Source organism: Drosophila nasuta, chromosome 2L, assembly GCF_023558535.2.
Source record: "Drosophila nasuta strain 15112-1781.00 chromosome 2L, ASM2355853v1, whole genome shotgun sequence".
Taxonomy (NCBI): Eukaryota; Metazoa; Arthropoda; class Insecta; order Diptera; family Drosophilidae; genus Drosophila; species Drosophila nasuta.
The window spans coordinates 11,975,978-11,986,783 of record NC_083455.1 but is presented as its reverse complement, the minus strand read 5'-3'; the positions used below and the strand labels follow the sequence as shown (position 1 = coordinate 11,986,783).

Sequence of the window (10,806 nt, the reverse complement as noted above, 5' to 3'; positions counted from 1 at the left end):
TATGATTCCTGAAAATTTGGTTGCGATCAGATAAAAAGTCGAAGTTATTAAAGAAATTCTTTTGTATGGGCAAAAACGCCTACTTACAAGGGGTCTGAGTTGCTTTGGCCGACAATCTGGCACATTGTGCCGTCTATGGTATATTTTGAATGGTGTACTATATCGATATACCAAACATACAATTTGGTATATTTTTAGTATTTTTTTTTAGTATTTTCGGTATATTTTGAAAATGATACCGCAATATTTTGCCTTTATTACAAATGGGTAGCGGGTATCTCACAGTCGAGCACACTCGACTGTAACTTTCTTACTTGTTATTATTAAAACTTTGTGGAGGCAGAAAATAAACGTACAAGGCAGAAGGAGGCATCTCCAATCTTTAAAATATATTTATATTCTTGATCAGAGTCAACAGGCGAGACGATATACCAATGACCGTATAATTTTTGTAATTCCTGAAAATTTGGTTGCGATCAGATAAAAATTGTCGAACTTATTAAGGAAATACTTTTGCATGAAAAAAAACGCCTACTTACCAAGGGTATTACTATATAAATATACCAAATATACCATTTCGAATATTTATTTTAGTATTGTTACGGTATATTATTTTGGTATAATTTAGGAATAATGCCGCGCTGTTTTGATATTATTCAAATATGTAACGGGTATTCCACAGTGTTCGACTGCGGCATTTTTACATATTTTCCCTAATGATAGAATATAGTTTTCTTACGATTACAAGAAATAAGTATAAAATAAGATAATCAATTTAATGTTCATTATTACGTTTATTTTTGCAATTTAATTCACAAATGTCTCAAGTTGAGCTTAGGTTTTTGGCTTCCTCTTCAATCCATTTTCGAAGCTCAACAACATTTGTATATACACCGGGAATATTGGGTGGACAATAAAATTCTCCATAAGAAACAATGCCTACAAGCTCATCATTAAAAACCAATGGACCACCAGAATCACCATGACAAGAACCAGGAGAAGCAGCACAGACTGTTACTTTTGTAATTTTTCTGTCACCATGAACCCTGGCGCACTTCTCGCGACTTAAAATTGTCACGTTGCCACTTTGCATATAGAGAGGATTTGTTTCCGTTGCCGTCCATCCCCATCCAGAGACTATAGCTGAAGCTCCGTCATTAGGAACTGACTCTGCTAGTGGAATGGCCTTGACAGTTGAACCCATTTCAAGGGGCGAACTTAACAAAATTAGTGCGATGTCATATTCAATTATTGGATCAAGTGTAAAACGATCATGTGCGCTTGTTTTGGCAACTTTAATCACCGATCCACCATTGTTACGCGTACTACTGCCAACGCGCACATCAAAAATCTTGGGATCAAGAATATTGGCATTGTCATCGCAAACACAGTGGGCGGCTGTTATTATGATGTTTTTGCTGTAAATGACGCCACCACAATAATGCGATCCTTGTCTTTGCAGCGACACTTGCCAAGGTATTGTCTCTATAGGTGTGTCCACTCCTCCAATAACGCGATTGTTTATTGGTCCTTTTTTCAATAGAAATTTTGGATCAACTGGCAAGTGCAATGCGCAACCGAAAGTTGCCACTGAGAGCAAGACTAATGTAGAGAACATTTCCAATTGTCTTCTGAACATCAAAACCCGCAGCATTTGAGTTTTTATAGGAAAGGAACATTGCGGAAAAATTGCATGAAATTGTTTTGAAAGTTTATCAGCTCAAAAAAAATGCGAATTTTAATTAAAAAATAATAAGTTATTGATTTGATTACAACTATGTTGCACTCAACTAATTATTTTGCTGACTTCGTAATTTATCAGAACATATATTTGGTATATACCCTAAAAGGGGGTTTTCTGCAACAAAGTAACGCATAAATTTGTGTTCTTTATGATAAATTTGTTCTCTTTGGAAGATTTCCCAATGTCTATTATGCTTTCGCTGCTGCATTCTGTTTTGAGAAAAACAATTGCGTTATTATTGGTTGATTATTTGATAAGGAATACGCACTAATTAATGTGCGCATTTCCATTTTTATCGTTTTTACTATTATCATTCTTATATCAATTATTATCCTGCATATTTGAACTTTAACTTTAAGATTAATTAACGAGTTAGTCACAGGTATTTTGAATAATTGAAAACAATTAACATTACTCAATATAAATTTTCATTATTGATTTTTTATTTTTATTTTAACTTTTATCGGTTATTCCCGCTACCCATAGGGTATTATAACTTTGTGCAGAGAGGAAATGTATGTAAAGGAGGCATCTTATAATTATATTTATATTCTTGATCTGGGTCAACAGCCGAGCCGATCCTTAACATTTTCTTTTAGAAGGCTTACAATAACCGGTATAATTAAAAATAATATTGTCACCTTCATAAGTTCATCAGATACTTTTTATAGGGAACCATTTGTCTTCTTTGACGTCTAAAAATGACAAAATATTCTCCATTTTTATTTTTTTAAATTAAATTAATATCAATATCAGCTCAATATCCAACACTTTTCCCTTCTATTTTTTTTGCCAACTTGAAATGGAACATTTCGTGGGGGCAAACTTAATTCGATTGTTGCCAGGGGAAAAGCATCTAACATCGCAGGTGCTGGCAGCAAATAAATTCAAATTTGTTACAAATTAAAAACAAAAATGTGTGAACCGAAATGAAAAATTTGTTGTTGATTGCAAAATTTGTGAGGGCCACTTGTAACCCCAGTGGGGACAAAACCCTTCCCCACAATGTGGTGTTGTGTCCATACATTTGGCATTGGCTTTATGCATCGATGTATGTTTGTATTTGTGCATGTCCTTGTAATGTCCTTAACTCCCCTTACTCATTGTTGAGGGCATTGTCGTGTATGAATATTCGTGTTTCACTTGCTCGTTTATTTGCTCGCATTACAATTACCAAAGGACCATGGAGGCAAAAGGACAAAACAGGACCAAAGCGCAACATACACGTACGCAATTTGTTTGAACAGCACCTGGCTTAGAAACACGCCGAGTGTTCAGACCTCGTCCAGACCAGAGCAGACCAACACCGGTCCAAATGTGTCACGATGTGGAAATGGAATGGAATTGCTACAGTCCTTATTGTTGTTGTTGTTGATAGTGCCCCACAGTTGCAAGTGTTGTTGTTAGTTTGTTGCTGTTACACAAACAAATTAATTTTGGACCAGACACTCGAAATGTTTAGCACATTTCAGCAAATGCTCGTAATTGAATATTGTCTCTCAAATGCTGTATGGTGGGGCTCTTTGTGGGATGAGGGGAGAGGAATACTGTGTGAATAATTTAACATGTTGCCAGAGTAGGTCAAATTATGCAAATACTAATTGTGCAATTGATGCATTGTATCATATCATAATGAACACTGCGATTACACATGTGCCATAAACAAAACTCTGCAACGAATGCAACAAGATCGCTCGTGGCTTTAGTTTAATGTACATTTGTGGAACAACTAGGAATTAGTTATTACTAATTAGAATTACACAGACTTAGTTTCAAATGAGGAAATAAATTAATGTACAATTTTGAGAGAATTATGTAATTTAAGGGGGGTTTTCTTACTCTGTAAAAATCCTTATTAAGAATAAAAATACTTAATTTTAAATATTCCATAATAATATAATTAATATATAATATATGTAATTTTAAATGCTCCATTTGCCCCACAAATTTTAATTCCTAACTAATTTTTAAAGAAAGTTGAATTTAACGAAAACTGACCTTCTTGTCATCTTACTGAGGATATTATAAAATGTAATTCAATATTCTCAGAAAACCCAGCAAACCTCAGTAGTGAAAAGTTCCTAAATTTGCGCTTAAAATTCCCTGCGCTAAAAATGCTAGTGAGCATTTGTTGTACTCGCATTCTGTGCTTTATTACGTTATTTATATGCATAAAACAAAAAATGGAGAGTGTGTTCATTTATCATTGTATTTTTATTTATTTATTTGCGACAACGGAAGTTTTGAAGCGTCGCGGCGCACACACACAGGATATTAAAAGGACACGTAGTCATGCATGTAAAGTGCCAACGGCAACGCCGTCATCTAGCGGCCACATATGGAAGCTGTCGTCGTGCGGACATGAACCGCAATGTTTTCCAAATTTTTGTCAACTTTTTTTTTATACTTCTCTTTATTTGAAATGAATTATGAGTGCAAGAGGGCAATGGCCACCACCGAAAAGTATAGAAGAACAAAAACAAAAATATGAAAGCAATTCCCATTCTTTTTTCGAACAGAATTTTAATTAAAACGTTTTATGCATTTTTAAATGGCTGTCAACCTGTAAGGCGAAAACTTTACAAGGCTTCCACCGTAAATTTGTTAGGCAGACAAACAGAACTTAAATTAATTAAAATATGCGCAAAATGCAAAAACGCGACTCGTGCCATTTTCTTCTGGGTTTCTCTCTTTCACCACATATCATTTGTTTCTTTCTTTTTTTGTTTTTGCTCGTTTTACTTTTTGTGGAAATTATGAGCTGAGCTGTTGAAAGAAATGCCAACCACAGGGGCAGCGGTCGCAGCTTAAAAGTCATCACGTGACCACACAATTGTGGTCAACCTCAACCTCAACCTTCAGCTTCAGCTTCAGCTGGGTGGCCCATTCAACTGTTGACTATCCCCTGGCTTGCTGCCCGGCAGCTTTGTTCAGCAGATTGCGCTAATGGCGTATCAAGCATTTTGATCCTTTGCATTTCGACTTTGGCCCTTCCTTTGTGCAGCTAATGGTAAATGCCATTTGAGTTTTTATGCAGATTATGTGTGTCTAATTAGGGGACTATTTGTTCCACTCAAATGCAGCTTAAGTCTTCAATAAGTGAAGTGGATTGTTCAATTTCTCAATGCTTGAATTATATTTTATAATTGAATGCGAATGAGTAGTTCAAGCTTGTTAAACTAATTGCCAGTTGTATAAGTAAATCAACAAAGTAAATTGCTTGCCAGCAGCGCCACAATAGCTCACAGTCGTTATGAACATTGCGTATACGCAACGTTGATATGCGCAAGCAGAAAGATCAACAGCAGGTGGCAAGACAATTCCCGTGCTAGTTTATCAAGCAGCACAACTCGGCAGCCAAAGACGTCTTTGCCTTGGCTGTTGATTTTTATGACCAAGCGGAGATGAGGCGGCAAACAGCGTTGCAACCAAATGGCTTCCTGCGGCTACTTGCTTCTGCCTCTGCCTCTACTTTCTCTTCATACTTTGTGCTTGCCTCTGTGTGGTAGCATCTGGAGGTGCATGTAGATACGTATATATTTTGTGCAAATTGTAATTTAAACATTTTGGCGGCGAGCCAAGTAATAATTTGTGTCCTGACTGCAGCTCGTCCTGCAACGCGGATTTGTAAATTTTATTTTGCGTCTTTACTATTTTTGCAATTGATGCGCATCGCTGCACTGAATGCGCTCACAGAGGAAGAGCCGCGAAGCCAAAGGAAGAGCCATTCTTATCGCAATACTTTGGCTGCGACTGCGATTCCGTCTTGAGAATAGCATTTTGTTGCAACATGAAAGTCAAGTGTTGCAGTTCACTCTCTGTCTCTCTCCCTCTCTTCGCTTTCACTCCCATCGGATACTGTTGTGGGAATTTCTTTTCGAATCGTTTGGCGCAATAAATTCTATTAAAATGCAATTTGAAGGGTTTTCTGATTTTAAATAATGCCAAGACGGCTTTAGGGTTAATGCAGCAGGCAGTTCTTTCTCCATTCTTCTTGACTCCTTTTTGTTGTGTTTCGTTTGTCTGTTGTTCTAACCCCCCAGAGATTTCGAAAATGCCACCAAATTCGTTTACATTCCACGTCACTGCATATTGAGATTTATGCAATGCTGCTGCTTCTAAAGCATCTCGTTATTGTGAGTGTCTGAGTGTGAGTGAAATGCCAGGATATGCATAATATTTATAGCTCATTCGCGAGTCCAAATCAGCGAGTCAGTTTAATTTGGCTGTCGTTACAACGAAACGAATTGCTGAATAAGTCAACATGATGCCGATTGGGACTATTAGATGAACTATTTTATTTTCTCTTGTTGCCCATCTACTTTGAATATTGTCTCTCTCAGTTTAAATATAAATACTTAATACTTTAATTCTTTAGTTCAAACATCTATCTACCTCTTTTTTATATTAAATTCTAAACTATTGCGATCCTCTCACTAAAGTCAAAATAAAAATTAAAACAACATTGGTTAAATTTCTCAAAATTAGTCACTTGTTAGCTAAACAAGCAAGCACAAAAAGAAAACTGTTTCAATGTTATGTTTTGACAGACAAAACTATGCGTGTTATGTTTATTTTTTGTTCAACAATTTATTGTATGACGCTTGGTGTTCAAATTGAAACTTAATTCGTTTGCTTTGTGCGACTTAAGGGGCGTGTAGTGTTGGCAAAGGCCACAAAGTTGAATATTATTAATACGCCCCATAAGCCCAATAAATGCGAATCATTATTGTTGTCATTGTCTGTGAACAGGCGTATTAAAGTCTGTGCGTCTGGCTGTGCGTGTGTGTGTGTGTGTAGCTGTGCATTTTTTATGGTTATGGCCTTATTGTAATGACCATTAAAATTGGCATTGTTATGGCCATTGCTGATGTTGTTGCTGCTGCCGTTGTTGACCCACTGAAATTGAATGAAAAGTGCATCAGCAGGCAGCAGACGACAGACGACGCACAGCTGCAATGTCAGCTTAATAATTACACCATATACACACACACACACATACCAAATGCTACACACACACATGAGTTGCAGCTGCATCTGCAAGCAATTTTTAAATGAAAAAGCCAGAAGAAGCAGAGGGGTAAAAAAGAAGAGCTATGTATGCAACTGAAAAGCCATGGCAATGGCAAACTGGCAGCTATTTGCACGTCGTCAGCGTTGAACGCATTAAAATAAATGAGAACTTTGCCGTCAGCAGATGCCAACAGTGTTGCTGTTGTTGTTCCAGTTGTTGTTGTTGTTGGTGGTGGCTGTGTTGCCCTCTGCCCGTTGTTGTTGGAAAAATGGCAGAGCATTTTCACGTTTTCCATGTGAAATTACGCGCAAATTACAATGCATAAAAGCATCGAGCGGTCTTCCAGCGTCGTTCAGTTTGTTTCCTTAAGCGGATCATTCGACGCCGTCGCTGTCGCTGTCGCCGTTCTCCATCCTTGTCCTGTCTGTTGACTTTTTGCACATTTGCATCGCATGAATGAGATTTGCCGCTTGCAAAGGTTGCAAAAGGTGTACAAAGAAACAAGGAAGAAACTTGATCTGATTGTCAGGTTCATCTGGTTTAATTACATTGTATAGCATCATGGCAGATTCTGTTGACGTTGATGAGCGACCTGCTATGTATGTGTGTGTGTATGTGTGTGTGTATGTGTGTGAGTATGTGTGTGTGTGTGTTGCCATTCCATTAATATGTTGTTCAAATTGCTCATTCAATGTTGACGCAATTGAAATGCAGCTTTAAATAAAAGTGCGAGCTGCACACAGAACAGATGCTGTGGCATGCGGGTAAGGAATATGCAAGCATTGATGAATTGCATTCACTTCAATGCGCTGCAAATTGTCGTTAATGCAAATATGTAGCAAGTTTTCCAATGGTCGTTTAATGTCCGTTCGCTTTAATATTAAAGCACTGAACTGATGTTGAAATTTAAGTGTTGTCATGTTGTTTAACTCAACGTTATTTAAAATATAATCAGTGCAAAAATGTAAAGAATTTCATCTTGATTAAATTAGTATTCTGCGAACAATGACAAAGAAGCTTAAACTTATTTTAAACTGAACAACATAATCAAAAACTATAACAAAAAGAAGTGATTGCATACTTTCAGGTTGCTTTAAAAGCTAAGCGCATTTGCGTTCAATCCTAAAAGTATGCTATAAAACTGCATATGACAATATTGTCAATCAGTTTACTGCCAAGTGCGCTTATATCGGCTTCTTCCGCTTCTCTTTAATACTCGTCTTGTCACATAATCTCTTTAAATTGCACATCTTCAGAGTGTGCTCAAAAAATCGTTGACTTCCGAGCGAGAGGCGGCAACAACAACAAGAACAACAACATAACCGACTTTCAACTTTCCACATAAACCGTAACCCTAACCCAATAAACCACTTTCAGAGGGTGTTTGTTACGTTGACTGTTGCTGCTGTTCCTGCTGCTGCTGGCTTCAATTTCACACCGCCAACAAGTGACAAGTAAACGAACACTCACACACACACTCAAACACATACTGACACACTCATACAGGGAGCTGGCAACGCGTCAAAGTTGGTTGGCAGCATGCTGCAAAAATGCTTCTGGCTACAACAACGAAAACAACAGGCAAAACGAAAGTCAACAAAAGGCGCAATGGCAATATATGAACGACAACAACAACAACAGCATTGCAGCAAATACAGTGGAATGTGTGAAAAAGACAGAAATAATGAAAGAAAGAGAGAGAGGGCGACAGAAATGTGATCACAGCACTCGACGACGTCCCGAGAGGTAGACTATGAATTTTTATGGTGAATTTCCCGTTTTTAATTTCGACTCGGCTTGCCAAAAATAAATAAATAACAAAAATGGCTAACAAAAACTGTTAGCCATGTTGTCAGAGGGAAAGGTCATATTTTTTGAGCCCTCAGGGCCAACGCACAAGCGACACCTTCGTCGCCCCATGGAGTCTGTATGTGTGTGTGTTGGTGTGTGTTGGTGTCAAAGGGCCATGACAGGAATCAGCAACGTGTCCACGTCACGTCACCAAAAACCTCCCAACTTCCGACTCACTCACCCAGCCAGGACCTAACAGGATATTTATGGCAAAAATGCAAAATTAATGACGTGTGACGTGAAATTGTCGCAAAAAATGTGCCAAATTAAATTTTGGCCTCAACTCAGAACGCAGTCGACACAAAACGCAAGCGAAGCGTTAAATTCCACAACCGCAGCATAAAATTCAATAAAATATTTCACGCCGAGGCATCAAGTTACATTTCTCTGCCTGGAACAATTCCCAAAAAACTGAAATTTAGCCTGCATTTGATGCTGTCCCTTGAAGGCAGTGTGAAATCTATAATCTTTCCCTGCGCATTCTCGTGAGCTATGCAAATTATTTTTGTTGGCCTGGCAACACGGACTTGGCAGCGATTTCATGCCGAGTGTCAGAGTGGAGATTAGATGCTAAGCATAGAAAAGCAACCATGATTATTAAGACTTCTATACCCTCTACCCATAAGGTAGAAGGGTATTATAACATTGTGGAAAAAAGCGCTTACTGCAATCGGATCTTAGCTGATTGGCCTGACAATCTAGTATTTTTAGTACTCTATAGTATATTTTGAATTTAGTTCTATATTAATATACCAAGGCAATATTTTCGGTATATCGACTTTCTTCCTTGTTATAACCGCTACCCATATGGTAGAAGGGTATTATAACTTTGTGCCGGCAGGAAATGTATGTAAAAGGTAGAAGCAGGCATCTCCGATCCTATAAAGTATATATTAATATATAATATATTCTTGATCAGCATCAATAGCCGAGACGATCTAGCCATGTCCGTGTGTCCATCTGTCTGTCTGTCCGTATGAAACACTGAATCTCAGAGACTATAAGAGATAGAGCAATAATTTTTTTCGACAGTATTTGTTATGTTTGAACGCAGATAAATTTTGTTTCAACTTCCGCCCCCGCAAATCAAAAAAATTAAATATGCTTGTGGGCATTGTTTCTTATGGCTATGGGTGCGCTGTATCCTGGTGTTTATGGAAATGCTGTGGAACTTCACAAATGCATTGAAAAGGAAGCCACAAACTAACCTCAAATTTGTGAATTAAATTGCAAAAATAAACGTAATAATGAACATTAAATTGATAGTATATTATTTTATTTATACTTATTTCTTGTAACCGTAAGAAATCTATATTCTATCATTGGGGAAAATATGTAAAAAAAAAAAGCCGCAGTCGAACACACTCCAATGTGGAATAACCGTTACATATTTGAATAAAATCAAAACAGCGCGGTATTTTTTTTAATTTATACCAAAATAATAAATTGTGTATACAGACGGATGGACAGACAGACAAGGATATAAGATGCCTCCTTTACATACATTTCCTCTCTGCACAAAGTTATAATACCCTATGGGTAGCGGGAATAACCGATAAAAGTTAAAATAAAAACAAAAAATCAATAATGTAAATTTATATTGAGTAATGTTAACTGTTTTCAATTATTCAAAATACCTGTGACTAACTCGTTAATTTATTTATTTAACTTTTTTTCACAATTCAAATTTGAAATTAAAGAAAAATCTTAAAGTTAAAATTCAGATATTCAGGACAATAACTGATATAAGAATGATAATAGTAAAAACGATAAAAATGGAAATGCTCACATTAATTAGCGCGTATTTCTTTTCAAATAACCAACCAATAATGTAACACAATTATTATTCTCAAAACAGAATGCAGCAGCATAATAGACATTGGGAAATCTTCCAAAGAGAACAAATTTATCTTAAAGAACACAAATTTATGCGTTACTTTGTTGCAGAAAACCCCCTTTTAGGGTATATACCAAACATATGTCTGATAAATTGCGAAGCTTTTAAGCCGTCAGCAAAATAATTAGTTGAGTGCAACATAGTTGTAATCAAATCAATAACTTTTTAATTTTTAATTAAAATTCGCATTTTTTTTGAGCTGATAAACTTTCAAAACAATTTCATGCAATTTTTTCGCAATGTTCCTTTCCTATAAAAACTCAAATGCTGCGGGTTTTGGTATTCACAAGACAATTAGAA

The 10,806-nt window shown here is 36.7% G+C and overlaps 1 protein-coding gene across 1 annotated transcript; it reads right to left on the bottom strand.

Moving 5' to 3' along the window:
* Positions 1–786: 786 nt before the first annotated feature.
* LOC132783518 (trypsin delta-like) lies at positions 787–1,623 on the bottom strand. The gene has a single exon (XM_060788719.1). It carries the CDS (start codon positions 1,616–1,618, stop codon positions 824–826), a length of 795 nt encoding a protein of 264 aa, XP_060644702.1. The 5' UTR covers positions 1,619–1,623; the 3' UTR covers positions 787–823.
* Positions 1,624–10,806: the final 9,183 nt, after the last annotated feature.